Source organism: Cygnus atratus, chromosome Z (assembly GCF_013377495.2).
Source record: "Cygnus atratus isolate AKBS03 ecotype Queensland, Australia chromosome Z, CAtr_DNAZoo_HiC_assembly, whole genome shotgun sequence".
Lineage (NCBI taxonomy): Eukaryota > Metazoa > Chordata > Aves > Anseriformes > Anatidae > Cygnus > Cygnus atratus.
In genome coordinates, this window is record NC_066396.1 from 43,509,067 (window position 1) to 43,525,253 (window position 16,187).

Here is a 16,187-nt window from a genome sequence, read left to right on the forward strand (position 1 = left end):
AATGTGTAATTGCCATGGCAACTGCTCTGTCATATGATAATTTTGCTGTTTCTGTGAGATAAAAAACTTCTCCTGAAATATACAATAAGCCATCATCACAGGGCAGAGCTGTCAGCGTTTTTACTGTCTTTCCAGGGAAAGAGTATGTTGGAAAGAGTATGAGCCCGTGCTTCTGTCTATCATTTTTTTCCCGGGTTGCTATTATATAAAAATGTTTTTTTATTTTTATATGAATTGTTTTCTAATTCTCTTGCTGAGGAGAATTACAGTCCAATTGCTTTATACATGAAACCAACAGAGGAGACTCAATTGACAACAGAATTGTTCCGGGTGCTTTCTTTATATAGCATAGATTGGACTGTGAGTTGGTGCCTGCATCATGTTAAGGCATCATCGCAGAGCCTGGATGCATTGGAAGATATTTCAGTTTCAGTCCTTGCTTGGTTCAGATGTGCTTTGCTGGGGACCATAGATGGGGAGCTGATTTGATATCCACCTTAGATGATATGACTATGTGTACTAATATGTCACAGCTTATGAAGGCTTGTAAGATCCTTGTTGCATCATTATTGGTAAAACTTGAGAAAGAAGGGTTCTGTGTCTGAAGACACATGAGATTCATAAAGGGGTTCTTCAGGGAAGTGTCGTTGTGGCACGACAAGTTTCTATTGCCTCTGGTATCCACAGAGCCTGAAATCTACAGAGAAAAGCCCCTGTAGTCTGATAAATGGCTATTCACTCAGCCCTGCTTCTTTTCACCCCAGCTGTTCATTTTTAAGGTCTATGTCTGCCGTTTCATAAGTGAAGAAAGCATTTTCTCTGACAGTCATCTTTTAGTCCCTAGTCCCCCATTCATACAAGCATAGGTATCATACTAGTAAAGTGGGCTGAATTCTCTCTGTTTAAGAAAAACCCTGAACAAACCATGACTATTACAGCTAGAAACTGGGTTTGTTGGCAGAATGATTGCACTGTATCAACTTGTTCTGTGTCTGCTCTGATGAGCGTGGTTGGTCCCATGCTGTCTATATGAATTCAGAGTAGAAAATAGATAGCCAGGAAAAAAACATCCTAAGTTAAAGCAATGTTATTAGTTTTGGGTCTTATTGTCTTTTGTTTTAAGTCTAGGGGTAGTTAAAATACGGAGGTACAAAGCCCAGCTGTAAGTTTCTGTGATTAATAACTTGTGAACATTGTTAACCTGCTATCATTCTCTTACTGTTTTAAAAATGTTTTTTCAATTAATACAGTACCACCCTTGTACCTTCTGAAGGTAGAGCACAGTAGTGGTTTATTGTCAATTATGATTATTCCTCACTTAATTGGTGTCAGAATTTGCTTTTGGTTTCATGCATGAAAGTGTTTCCTTGCTCATGAAATGTAGTTAAGAAGAGATCTGAAACTGCTTATGAGTGGCAGGTAAATTAGTTCTATTTCATTATACAAAGTTCAAGCCTCCTGTTTGATCCAACATTGATATATTTCCTACAAAATGAAAATGAGCAGGATTTTAGATCTATATAAATAAAAGGGGGAAAAATAAAAACTGCCTCCCCAAGATTCTGACCTGCATCTACTTACACTCTGTCTATCAATTTGGGATTGATACTTCAGTTACTTACACATTTCTTAATCTTAGTCATGTAAGTAAATTTACTTTATTTCAAAAGAGTTTCTGACTGAAGTCGCAGGTTGTAAGGTCTGGTCCAAGGATCTGCCCTTCTACAAATCTACTGAATGTATAGTGCACCACAGGGACCAACTTCAGCAGTAATTACATCAGCAATACATAAGAAATGCATCTATGTTCCACTAAGTATTTTAAGCAAGCAAAGCTTTATTTTAAGGAACTTAAGAGCACAGGTAAATACCAACAGGATACTAGGGGTTTGCCTGAGTTACAAGCTAAAGGATACAAACCAGCCGTGTACTAGTATGTTTTTTGGATAAGATCAGATTGTTTGTTCTGTGTTTTGGAAAACACTTGAAACAGCAAGATCATGAGTATTCCTACATCCTCTTATAACAAAAAATTTTTGGTGGGGATTATACTGTGACATGGGGCAGGGGAATAACAATTCTACTGCCTTTACTAAATTGCACTTAAACATCACATCTGCATTTCTAAAAGAGTTACTAAAAATGTACTTCCATCCTTTATGCAGTATAATGTCCTTGTCTTACCCTTACAATGTCTTCCCACATGTTCGCTACCTTCTGTGAACATCTCTTCTTCCTCACATTCTCCTTTCCTCTGCCAGACACTGAAGGATGCCAGTGACAATGCCCGCAAGGACTTCCACCGTGAGGCAGAGCTGCTGACTAACCTGCAACACGAGCACATTGTCAAGTTCTATGGCGTCTGCGTTGAGGGCGATCCGCTCATCATGGTCTTTGAGTACATGAAGCATGGAGATCTTAACAAGTTCCTCAGGTAAACCCACCAACATGTATTGTGCTGGAGAGCTAGAAGTGGGCAATGAAGGTAGGCAGCTATTGGTACTTAATGCCAAATTAACTCCTATCCCTTAAAAATGCAGACACCCGAAAGTGCAAATCTGTGCAACATTCATTTTGTGTGCTATGATGTGGAACTCATTTTATTTGTGTATTTGGAAATACCATTAAGTTAAACCTCAGAAGGAATGGAAACTGAAGAAATATACTTTTTAGTATATTTCAGGGTATTCTGAAATGTTATAAAGTTTACAGTAAGAACTGTCTTCTTGAAGGCTTTCTGGTAGCATTTTGGAAGATCCCACTCAATACCTATTGCTATCTGTAGGCATCTAAAAGCTTCTGAAATCTAACCCCTTTTCTCTTCCCTCCTCTGATTGTTTTGGAAAGAGAGCCATTAATCTGTGGCAAGAGAACTGTGAATTATGGAAACTTTGGTGTGGTGGAAAACACTACATTTTGGGGTCTATTTCATAAAGCTGTTCATGAATGTGCATTATAAATTGAAATTTGGCAGTAAAGTAGTCATAAATAAATAGATGATACTCAAGGTTTAGAGTAATAGATAACTCATGAATCAGCAAGATTTGAACAGTGGCCTTATCTATGTGCCATTTCCACGAGTGGACATTCATTGACATAAAAATAAGCAGTTAAGAGACAGCTTTTGCTCCTACATAAAAACATTTGCATAAAGGACTGCTCTTTCAACATCTTCTATGTCACTTCCATCAAAAGGTATCACAAAAAACATTTCAATGTACCGAGATCTCTTCTGCTGAAAAATAAGTGGGGGCATCACCATACTGGACAGATATCTGTGTAATGCATGCTACTGACAAAGCTGTAAAATAATCAAACTAATGTCCCTTTAAATGGGTTTAGATTTTCTATCTGCCTGAAATTGCTAGTGACTGCTAGTGTCACCATTTACGCATTTTTATTGCCTTTGTGAAATGAGTTTGCTGTCCTTCTAATCTCTAGTGAACAAATAGCCACCACATAAAAGCAAATGACATCAACTAGCATCCTCCCTTTTTGGCAGGGCTGCCAGGTCTGGCAGAGAGACTAGCTCTTGAACTGGGGATGCAGAGCAAACACTACTTTTCCCAGACTGACTGTCTCTTTGGCAAAGGATTTAAGTGTATTGTCGGGGCAGTGTTGGGGCATTTACATTTGCCTGCTTGGACCTCTGCCATGGACCAGGAGAAAACTGTGGTTTCCAAAGACACTGTCCCAGTACTTTTTGAGAGCACTGAATTTCCATTAGAACAGGCCAGATTTGCAGCTGATTCACTGTCACGATAAGAAATACTTACTCTTTGATTATTTTTGTTTGGCCTTTTCTTACCTCCTAACTCTGACTTTGAATTGTTGTACAGAAAGGTAGTTTAGCAGACAGTATATTTCCTCCATTAGGTGTTCTCTTTCTCTCTCTCTTCTCTCTCTCTCTCTCTTTTTTTTTTTTTAATTATTAATCAGCCCTGGTCTTTAGAACATAAAATGATTATGCTGGGACAAGCTGTTTAACCTAAGCTCCGATTTGTCATTCCTCTCACATTTGCCGCAGCTTGTGCTGCAGATCAGAGGTTAGCTGTAAGTGGGCTGTAAAAGCCTGAATTTCTTACCCTGCAGCGCCACCAAAGGCTGACGGGAAAAATGAATCCGAAATTTAACCCAAATGAGTCTTGCTGTCTGTGTGTAGCCAAAGGCTGTTTCAGATCTAGGACCACAGCCTCAAAGCCATGCCTGCCCTGTGCTTGCTCTGGACAGTGGAGGCTAATTTGAACCCAAGGAAATCTCCGTCAATGTTACTGACTGTTGCAGACACTGAGGAGCACCTCTTTTACAGACAGCACCACAAGTGGAAGATGGGTGGAGTGTTAAAAATAATCCAAAAGTTTCATTATATACAAATCATCTCCTCAAGGAAACCAGTGAAAGAAGAATTCTCTAATTTAGTGATTTGGAGCTTCATATCTGAGAGCAGCCAAAAATAAAAATAAAAATAAAAATAAAAATAAAAATAAAAATAAAAATAAAAATAAAAATAAATCAGTGCAACGAAAAGGCACAGTGCTTTTCAACAGGAATTTTCCTCTGAGTCTTGGTTGGAGGTTTCATATCCTCCTGTATATCCCGCTTCACCCAGACCAGTTGAATGTTTGGCTGTACCCTGTAGCAGAGAAAGTGCAGTTAACTTCTTTACTTGGTACCAGCTGCAATCCCAGCAATGCTACATACCTTCTTTCATTTCTTTCTCACATCTGTCACTTTGCTCATGAAGTTCTTCCCTTGGGGCAATTTTAATATCATATTTCTAATAAGTAATGTCAGATTTGATCTCACAGATTTTGATTAATTTACAACTCTTTTCCAAACTCCTGTGCCCTTCCCTTAGGGATGAATTAAGGCCTCGCCTTCATTGATTAGAAAGGTGATTCTCTGAAACTCTACTTTGGAGGAAGGAAGGACTTCTGAGAGAAAACAAAAATTGGTTGTAGAGTATTTTTCAAAAATAGTTGAGAAGGGAAGAGCAGAGATAGTCTCTTTGGAAAAATACTTTGCAGGAATAAAATAAAAAGGCTTCTGAAAACCTAGAAGAGTAGAATGGATGGAAAGTCCTTTTTCAAAATATTATAAGGTGTATGAATGAGGAATGAAGAATGATTGTTAGCTGACCTTATTAGTTGGCTAAGGATTGGCTAGTAATGCTTATCATAAATGCTTATCATAAAATCATAAAAACATAGGAATGCTGATATCAATATCTTTGAGTTAATAGGATTCAACAGGAGAAGAGTGGTGCTTTAGGATAGGGGGGTATTATTATGAACCCAGCTGCCTTATTCTTGTGAGCAGTATATATACCTGTTGTATAATGCTCTTCAAACCACCTGTCTTTCACTCAGTGAAGTAAAACAGTAAGTGAAAAAAGCCAAGGGACAAATTGTTGCTATTTCACCAATGAATCGATAGCCCTTTTGTTTTTATATATGAGTAAGTCACTTGTGTGGTTTTAGGCTCACTAATACCTTTCACCTCTGTAGCTTACAAGTGGCCTGTCACTTTATCAGCTTATATTTTGATGCAGGGCACATGGTCCAGATGCAGTACTGATGGCAGAAGGCAACCGTCCAGCTGAGCTGACACAGTCCCAGATGCTTCATATCGCCCAGCAAATTGCAGCTGGTATGGTTTACCTGGCATCACAGCACTTTGTGCATCGGGATCTTGCTACCCGGAATTGTTTGGTTGGTGAGAACCTACTGGTGAAGATTGGGGATTTTGGGATGTCTAGAGATGTGTACAGCACGGACTACTATAGGGTAAGTGAACTGCTGTAAGTGCTAACAACTGAGGTCTGGTTCAGTACTGATATGACTGATTTTGGTTTTACACTATCAGGTAATTTAGAGGCTGGCATATGGAGATCCTGGTTTTGGGTTACAACATTTCAGTAAATTTGGAGCAAATTAATCAGAATAAGATTGGCATGTCCTGTTTATGTATGATGACTTTAAATTCTAATACTAAAAGATAGGAAGGTCTTTCTGGGCAGAAATTTTACATGGTTGCTTGGCTATAGTGAAGAAGAAAAAGAAGCAGATGGAAAGGAAGAGTGGGTAATCAGATTTGGCCCAATACTTCGGAGTTATTAAAATATGTTGTCATATGTTTCTCAGACAAGTGGAAATTGTTACTTTTAGGTATTTTATAATGTTTCATTATAATGTTTATTTGAGTATCTGTAAGTAGCGGACAGCAGTGCTGAGTGAGGTATTTATCTCAGGGAAAGACTAGGTCAGAAATTATTAACTTCTCAGTGCATTAAAAGCTATCTGCAGGCTTCTCCTGCTTTAAGCCTATTCTTTAATTCTACTGCTTATTGTTGAAGAGCTGTTTTGCATCACTCTGGTGAGGGCGATAACTCAGTAGTGGGTAAGAGTAGCCCTTGGTGCATGTTCAGATTCTGGCCCAGGTTGTTTTCCCTAGGCTCAGTTGTGGTATAATGATGTGTGAAGTTTGCAAAGGGCTCCTATAGTTGCTAGGATTAACAGGACCTTGTACATTAATCATTGTCATTGATGGTGTCTTTGTACTCTGTGACAGATCAGGTAGTTGACAGCATTTGCTGTTTGTTACCACATGTGTAACTTCATGAGTGGAACTGCGGCTATCAGGTTTTTATGGCTTGCGAAGGCAATCCATGGGCAAGCTGTTAGTTTGTGGATGCTGGAATTGTATCTTGTAAGATAAGCTACTTGGTCTCTTTAAAGCGCATTCTCTGTATGTGCCTCTCACATCACCTGTTATCAGTGACTTCTTTTTAGGTAAAATGAAGGACTCTTCCTTATCCGTCCTAACTGGGTTGCAGTGTCCATAAAATGACAGTGTCATGTCTGTGCCGGTGTTTGTGGGATGCCTGAAAAGGGATTGACTTTACATCCAGCTGATGCCTGACAGGGCAGAGGAAGGTGCACACAAAAATTTTTTGTTAAGTGTTGTTTTTCTTAACAGCTGAGAAATACGTTTCCTCTGTTCTTTGTATCTTCTTTTACAAGGCAAACCTAGTAATTAGTAAACATATGAAACAGACTCCTCTTATATTTTTTTATTTTGGAGACTTGGCACTTCATGCTATTTTGTCAATGTAAAATAAGCATGACTTCATTTCAGAACTTGGAAAAATACATGGGATAGTAATCACTGACTCTGTTTGCAAAGACACAAGTAAGCACCAAAGGCCAGGCTTTCTTGATTTTGCATCTGATGAATGAACAGTACTTGCTGGGACTGGAGACATATCTCTGTTCCGTATTTTAGTGAGACTGAATTCATTTACCAGTTCATCATTACAATTAAGAATGAATGTTCATGCTTAATAGTAAGTGTTTGCAAAAGCCTTGACAAAGACAGCATTTTTGAACAATAAATGCTTTGTTTTGTTCTAATTTTTGAAAAAAAAAAAAAAAGAAAAAAGAAAAAGACTTCTTGCTGCAGAAAAACTGCAGGCAAAAGCAGGTAGAAGCTAGGTAATCATACAGGCTTCCTAAGCTGTAGGTTTGGTGCAAGCATTGGTGTAATGAATTTAGTGTCATCTTACCTGCTCATGTACTTCTGGTTTTAATCCTTGAGTCTTATGCATCAGCACTCAAGCAAAGCTTTTACCCAATGAAGGAGGAGTTTAGAACAAGATTAGGATTTTGTCCTGCCTGAAACGTGAGGTTCTGGTAGCCTGGATAGTCATGGGGTGCTTTTCAAAGTACCTTGTTCAAGTGATTCATTGCATTTCTCATTGCCTCTTCTCCAGAGTGATTCTCTCCTTTCCTCTTCTGCTTCCTCCTCCTTCTTCTTCTTCCCGTCCCCCCTTCACTCCTTCCCATCACTCTTTTGAGGCCAAGGGAGGATCAGTGTGGTCCAGGAAGAAATAAAGAAATGAGAAGAGAGAGGGAGAAGGAAAGGAAGAAAAGGACAGTGTGTGAAAAGGATGCAATAATGGGTGTGAGAGAGGGAATGAATAAGTCAATTCATTAAGGAATGTAAAAGGAAAAGGAAAGTGGAAAGAGGTGTTAGTAAAAGACACAAACGTGGCTGAAGGAGAAAGATGTAGGCACATGGCAGAGGTGATGAATGAAAATATAAGTATTGTGGTTCCATCCAAATTGATGAAGTAAGGTTGCAGTATGATGGAAATGTATGAAACCTAAACTTGTGTAGTCACTTGTTTTGCACAGTGAGAAAATCGAGAAGGATCATTTCTCCAACCCCCCACATTCCAGCTGTCTTTTAGCTGGTACAAAGGAGAGACAGAGCCACAGACTGCCTTGCTACCGTATTTCACACTGATAAAAGCTGGAAGCCACAACTGAGTCTTTGAGGTTTTCGAATGCACAGCTTGGGCCATATATGGGCTAGCCAGAGTCTGACTGAAATAAGCAAGCCTATGATGACTTTCCAGAGTGTTGCCTTAAGAATTATGTCTATGGCAGGCCTAAGCAATGAAATTCATTGATGACACTGGAATGGCACTGACCGACCATAACTAATTGCTTGTAGCAGGGTAAGTCTCTTTTAACTGTTCAGACTTAATCGTATACACAGAAGAAATTCTTCCCTAGCCTTGACAGCTTTCTCTGATGCTCATTGGAAGGATTTATACAGCTTCAAAAAGCTCTGCAAGAAATAGTTTGGTATTTGTGTTTATTAAGGCACTGGAATCTGTTTACTGAGATCCTACCACCTTGTCAGGATGCTAGGTTTGCCCAAGATGATTATTCATAATTTGTTTTTGTAAGATAAGGATGGTCACCAGTACTTGTTTGCTGTCAGATTGTTAATGACACTCTGTATTGAAGCAGCTCAGTAGTTAAATGAGATTTGAGAGAGAAAGGGAGAGAAATAACCCTTGGGTTGGGAATGCATGTTATGTGTGGCCCTGGTTACACCAGGTTTTCTTTTCCTCCTCCCTTCTTTTTTCCTTTCTTTTTCATCAGACAGGAATCTTGGGGGTGGAGAGAGCCCTGATATACATGCTAACGTTCAGTGAAACAGCAACAGTTTTCAAAAGTCACCCCAGATGATCATGAGGTCACGAAGAATTTGCAGTGCCTTTTCCTTCCCCGCACTGCCATCCACCTCGGGTCAAACTAAAGCAACTGTCAAATAATTATTTTCATCCATGTGCCAAACAGCTCCAGTGACACCCTGCTGCACTGCAGGCCTTGTAGCACAGTGCATCACTTCATGACGTTATTTATTTGCAGAGCTTAGGTCTCAGGTTCATTAGGGACTTGTTTTGTTGATGTCTGCTTTTTGTTGCTTGGACTCCCAACACTCACAAGTCAGAGTTTCCCTTCTTTCTATCTGATACTCAGATAATGTGACTCATCAGCTGCCTTCAGTGGCTTAAAGTACTGACACTGAAGCATGGGAATGACCAGATTGCTAGTATACTTCCTTGCGCTCAGAGAATACTTCAGGACCTTTTTAGGCTCACAGTTGAAGTTTGCAGCTGCTGCTCAGTACTTGGTCTTAAAATACTTTTCTACATTTTCTTATCACATACACACAAACACAAAAAAGAAGGTCATCTCACCTCAGGACTTGGAAAAACTTAACAGGGATATGCTTTAAATATCCAGCCTGGTCAGCCAGCTGCAAGCTCAAGCCAAGATTTTGCATGAAACTGTGATCTCACTGAAGTAAGCAAGAGCTTTGCCATTTACTTCATTAGGACCAGAACTTCACCCTTCCATGTTTTTATGTCTGTCCAGTGCAGAACAGAAACTCTGTTTCTGATTTAGATTTATGGAGCTAAGTTGTGTAATCCCTATTTAGCTATTGTATAACTAACTTGCCTTTATGCAACAGTGCAAGGAGCAGTAGAGAAAATAAGGACTTCATGCCTCCGCTTGTACAAACCACAGAAGGAGCTATCAGAAACCTGGAACTATTAGCAAAGTTTTCATCTTCTTTAGGCCCAACTTGTCCAAAAGCTACAGAGAGGTTTAGAAGTCAAATTAGCCTAAGCCTTTCTCTGTTGCAGAAAGCTATGCATTAGGTGTTAAGGGCAAGAGGAGTGACAAGAACCTGCGACCTCCTCAAGCCACATGGAAAACCTCAACACTCATTAATGCCCTTAGCACCAAATCCTATGAAAATTCCAATCTGCCAAGGGACAAGAGGAAGAGATGTCAAGGGTATCAATGCTGTCCTAGGTCCCTAAAGAGAAATCTTTTGACAAAAATTTCTGAGGTGTTTTACAAAGTCAGTTACCCCGACATACAACAGATGGTGACAACAATTCCTGTAAGTCTGTCTCAGTCAGAATTAACTTTTGGCAAGTTAGCTGCATAATGGTATGAGTGCTCAAGCCAGCTGCACCAGCCAGGCATTTCAGGGGTTTAGTAACATCCCTTGGAGTACATCTGGCCCAATGTCCCGCTTATGAATGTCATCTGTCCTCAGTGTCTCAGAGAAGTGTGGGAACAGAGCTTGACACAGAGCAACACCATTCAACAAGAGGTAAAACAAAAATGCAGGAGACCAGTGCAAGTCCTGAAGAAATACTTTAGTCAAATACATAAATATGGTGCAGCCTGCATAATGCTGACAAGCTTGTTTTCAGATCTCTCTCTCAGGTAGAGCACAAGATTGGACAGCAGCAATCCTCTGTCTCTGAAGTTTGAATGTCCAATTCCAATGCTTTGTTACACAGCCCCTCCCATTAATTTTCCAAGGTGGACATTGAAAATAAGTAGGATCCTGCTGATGGGGCCTTCCTTGGAAGGCTGCTCCAGAACCTCACCCTCGTCACGGTTGCAAATCTTCTTCTTAATCAGTAGCCGAAATTAACTCACGACCAGAGTACACCCACTTGATCACATTATTCTCCAACAGAGAGCATTATTCTCCCTTCCTAGCTTTAACATGTCAAATGTATTTAGAAAAAGTAATGCTCGCCCCTCCTGGGCTGTTTTGGATGGTTAAACAAGGCAAACTATCAGGAGAAAAGGTTCTTTTTTCTTCTAGTAGCCTTCTCTTACATCTTTCAGTCTGTGAAACAACAGTTTAAGTGTCTCTTTCTGGTTCAGACATCACTAGAGCTGTGAGCAGTATTTTCCAAATAAGGTTTTTGCTTTTTCTTGGACCAGAGATACTTCCCTGCCTCTAATGAAAATGTGCTGCACAATACATCCTAGACTCACATAGCCTGTGTGATATTGGCATGCAGTCACTGTATTGTCAAACAGTGCCCTGGGCCACTCTCATATTCTGTGGCTTCCAAATGAAGAACATCCTCTTTTCTAAAGTTTTTGGTTTCAGTCCCTAAGTGGGTGACTGGCACATCTTGTACCTCTGGTGGTTGAGAAAGACCGTCATTCTTCATTTTTTTTAGCTTCTTTGGGGGCTGCTTTTTATTTTTTTATTTTTTTATTAAAATTCAGGTCTTGTCTAAGTTGATGGTGAGTAAAGAACTAATGAAACAGAATCGTGGAACCAAAAAGTAAACTGCTGAGGGAGTGAGAAAGATTTGAAAGTTTCCTAGATTTTTGTGTCTTTGTTTCTTAGTGTTTTATTTCTTGATCAATTCTAGTTAATGTTAATGTTAAATAAGTATTCTGGAAAAGGATATCTTCTTGAAACATAGTGTTCCCATGCAACTTTCATTTAAGATGTGAGAAGTTGTTATGCTTCTTAGACTCCAAGGAAGACTTCCAGAGAAACTAAGAATTACACAATTTGATATTCTACGCCAACTTTAAAAATACCCAGCTTCCAGACCTTCTTTCTACATAAAAAGGTCAAAAACCCATTTGAGAAACCATTTTGACTCTGGGAGTATTACAGCCCTTGGCAAGTAAGCCTGATTCTGATCTCCCCCGTCACTCAGCAAAACCAGAATATTGGTTTTGAAGACAGTGAAACAACATTGGTATTAGAGTAGTGAAATGGCAAAGAGTGGCTCGGCTGCTAGGCACAGTCCTTCCTTCACATGTAAGCCTAATACTTAATATTGTAGAGTGCTGTATTTCTGGCAACTGCATAATACAGCTTTCTGGTGACTCTTTATATGAAACATTTGCTAAAAGATAATGCTAGTAAAATAACCATCAGAGAATGATATCACTTAAGCTATTTCCAGTACCAAATGCCTATTTGCAAAGAGAATTAATGCATGACAGCAAGGGACTAAAAAAAGAAAAGGCTAGTTCATCATTATTTGGGCTATAACTAGCCAGGTAAGCACCACCATGCAAATGTTTACAGTGAAGAACAAGTGTCTGTTCCAAAAGGGCAGTAGCAGCAAACACCTGCAGGTTTCAGCTATCACTACAAAGCTGGATACCTGTGTGGGGGTGTTTGGAGGAGGCTGCACTAAAGAAAACAAGAAAGAGTTACTGAGAAGTCAACCAGCTTGTCAAGGCATCCTCGTAGGTGTGTGTATTGAATTGTCACAGTTTGAAGGCACAGTTTGAAGGCTTTTTATTAGCTGCTATTTTTGCATTCATTGCTCAAAAGGAAATTATCTGCTTCCCTACATGGACTTTTCAGCTCTCCTCCTCCGTCAGAGGCTCATTGCATCATGTGTAGTGCTGGGGAGGACAGAGGGTTCCAGCAGCCCTGGAGGACATGCACAGATGATTTCATGCAACTGGAAACAATACGGGAAATAGTGGGGCAGCTACAGAGATGTAACTGTAAACTAGTTTTCCCTGAAGTCAGTGCAGTAACTGAACTTACACTAAAATAACTGCAAACAGAATTAAGCCTAATGGTTTTACAGGGCTGTCAGAGGCTTCCTAAAGGTCACTACTATGTCATCATTTAGAAACTTTTATACACCACAACATCCTGATGCTAAAGGACAATGCCTGTTGCGATGTGGCCATGTGAGAGTGTATTTTACTATGTGCAGGAAGCGTGCTTCTTACGGTGCTTGCTTTTACAAATCCCTGACTGTTGGTGCTTCTTCTTGAGCTGCAGCTTCATGACCTGCTCAGTGCTACACAGTGTCCAAAGGCAGCTTTGTCTCAAGCAGGTGTAGTTCCATTTTTATTGCCATTTTTAGCATGGCAATAGATGCAGTCACTTCCCAGTGGGGTTTTCTCATCATCTTCACATCAGTCATTGGTCTCGCTTATGATTCTGTTTCCATCTGTTTCCACTGACACTGATCCTAAGAGGGGAGTCCAAGAAAGTTTTCCATATTAGTGTTAGGAGAAGAAACATCAGATGTCCAGCATGTGTAGTATCATGCATTTAACAGCAAGTTCTTACTAAGCTCCATCTTGCAGCATTATTGACAAGACAGTAATACAGAAAATGAGTTTTTTCACTGAGAGGTTGTGGTATACTTTGTTTTGCCACATTTTAAGACCTCTCTCACATGAAATGTGCAACTAGGAAACAAATTCCACCATTCCTGGAGCACATTGTCCTTCGGTCTGTGAGATCAACGAGGGCAAAACCAGAAGAATATAATGACAAGGCTGAAAAATGGAGCTGACTGAAAGAAAAGCTAGAGCATAGTGGGCTTGCTTTTGTGACCAGTCCTTTCCTTTGAAAATCTGTCCCTGATGGATTTACACCAACATGGTTCTTATGCAGAATATCAAGAAATAGTCATTAAAAACTAGCTTGTCTTGAGAAAAGATGTTCAGGCAGGAACCAGTACCTAGAAAATTACACTATGAGATACAGAAATTCTGTTGACCTACACTATTGCTGAAAGTTCTGAGTGTATGCCAATCACAATCTTAATCAAAGAGTTTAGAAATTTTCCCTCTGTTTGCTTCTGTTAAAAGCTTTGAGAATTTATGGTTTGCTCTCACTTTGATTATAAAGCAGATATTACAGTTTTCAAATAGATGGAAATTCTGGTTTTGTCCACTCCATTTCTAAGTCATTTTTATTCTGTGGATTTCAGGAGGGTTATTCCTGATGTATGCAGGAGGTAAGAGCCTTAGGATCCATATGCATGCCTATAGAACAGCAGGAAGTTTACACAGTCAGCATCACTGGTGGCTGACACAAGCTTTTCTGTTAAGGGGCTCTTAGCACAGATGCTCATTAACTTTAAAAGTCCTTTTAAAATTATATATACAAAACTGAATCATTCTTAAAAATAACCACACATATGGATATAAATTGCAGGAAAGCACTGAATCACACATTGAAATTAGCTTTACGAACTGCAATTTGTAGAGCTTTGCAGAACTGTAATCCATTAAGTAGCAGTGCAGCCCTACAAAGCCATCTTTGCAGGTGCCGGAAAGATTTGGCTGCTGCTGAGATGTTTGTCACATAAGAGGGCCATGTCCTTAATCCCAACCCCATTCACAATTTGCCGGATCATAGTTTGATGATTAGTGGGGACTTGCTCCTATGATTTTACCAAGAGCCAGTGTTTAGCACAGGGTTTTAGAGAGTGAGTTTACAGGCAGCATTTTCTAGAGAACAGGCATAGAATAACAAGAGAAATGATGAAGTGAGTTCTGTAGTCTTCCTTCACGGGCTAGCTCCTTGTGCAGACTACTAATGTCATTCTGCAATTGTGGTAAGGAAGCATTTGTAAATATCTGGAAAAAGAGATACAGTAACAGTGCTACAGACAGTCACTTTTGGCAGGAAATCTGCAAAGCAAATGACAGAACTCCAAAGGTTAGCAGCTGAAGCTGTTGGCTGTGATGTGTGATGCACACAGTGTGAGGAGAAGAAGTGGGAACAAAATGAGAAAAAGCTCTCTGGGAACACTGTGAGCAGACCCAGAAAGTGGAGCAGCAGCTCCTGGCTGCAGCAGAGCACTGGCGCACCTTGTGCGGCTGCGCCGCTGCCCCTGCTGATGGTGGGGTCAGCACAGAAAGGCCACCCAGAGGGAGCAGGGCTAAGCTGAGTTCTCCTTTGAGGGCTGGTCACAGATTCGCCTCCCAGCAGAGTCTTTGCTGGCTTCCAGCTGGAAGATTTTCTTATGCTAATAGGCTCCCTCCTTGCAGAAAGGAAAGCAGTTGCTAGGCAGTTTTCCTAAACATGCATTTTTTTCCTGGGTCCAGAGGACAATTGGCACTCTCTTGGCATACAGAACTCAGGAAGCACAGAAAGGAAGAGTTAGATAATTAGGCTGAAATACTATATGTAACAGAATGGATCAAGAAGATGAGGACAGTATCAGCTAGTAATACAGAGTGGAGCCTGCAAATATGGCTCTGTAGATTGGTGCACACATAGGAAAGAGCAACTGATGGTGAGTGGAAATAGCGAAGAAGGGAATCAATGTGTTGGACTGCAGGTTGCTTAGGTCTCCACTACCTTCTGGGTCCCTCAGCTGTTTGAAATAGGTCAGTCTGAGCCTGTTGGCATTGGTGACAGAGACGTGATGTGAGCATGCTCTAGGTTTCTTATATAGTTGTAACCCATGTACCTTTCTGAAGCCTGTTTTAATATCAGACATCATGAAGAGTATTGAAGTTTTTGAGAGGTTGTCAGGACAGTTTCCAGGTTTGCCAAAAGGTGAGGACCTCAAAACTGAGATGATTTTGCATCTGGCAGGCCCAGGAACTTGTACTTAAGCTTCAGCGATAACTTGGCTTTGCATTAATATATTCTTACATATGGAGCCAAAACACTTACAAAATGCTGTCAAGCCTCTAGCTTGACAAAACTTTTAGGATTAGATGAAGGCCTGCTTTATGATAAGTGAGGGGAAATGCATCTGATATCAGGGGTTGATTTTAAAAAAATAAATTAGCAATGCTTATGTTGACTGGAATGCTTGTGTCTCCATCAGATGGGTAAACAGATCTGCAGAAGAAAAGCCAGAAGTGGGAAGTAACTTTGTTCTTCCCAGTGCAGAGAAATGCTTTCAAGAAAAATTTCTACTTCAATACTTTTGAATTTACTTCTAGAAGTTGCTATTTACTTGCCAGTGAACAGTATCCTTGCAAAGCTGTTATCCAGCCTTTGTTTATTTGAAAAGCTTGCATTAAATTTGATACGCAAACAGTTCATATTCCTCTTTTCCTGTACATGTCATCCTGGGCTTGATTTTGCAACAGCAATGTCTCCTGCCTGTGGTTTGGGTGCAGAATCGGATCCATTGATTCTGGTCAGACAGAGTTTGGTACCTCTCTCTGGGCTTGCATAAGAAGTGATACAAATGAGGTTTTGAAAACTATTTCCTTATTTAGTCTTGCATCCTTGTGTTGTTCTCTGGTGATACATAAAAG

At 40.1% G+C, this 16,187-nt stretch overlaps 1 protein-coding gene across 4 annotated transcripts in view; it reads left to right on the plus strand.

Moving 5' to 3' along the window:
* NTRK2 (neurotrophic receptor tyrosine kinase 2) overlaps positions 1–16,187 on the plus strand; it is a 206,086-nt gene that overhangs the window by 159,961 nt on the left and 29,938 nt on the right. For all 4 annotated transcript variants that reach the window (XM_035565266.1, XM_035565267.2, XM_050716441.1 and 1 more), the window contains 2 exons: positions 2,262–2,434; positions 5,552–5,786. In XM_035565266.1, coding sequence (XP_035421159.1) covers positions 2,262–2,434; positions 5,552–5,786 — 408 coding nt within the window. The remainder of the gene's footprint in view (positions 1–2,261; positions 2,435–5,551; positions 5,787–16,187) is intronic.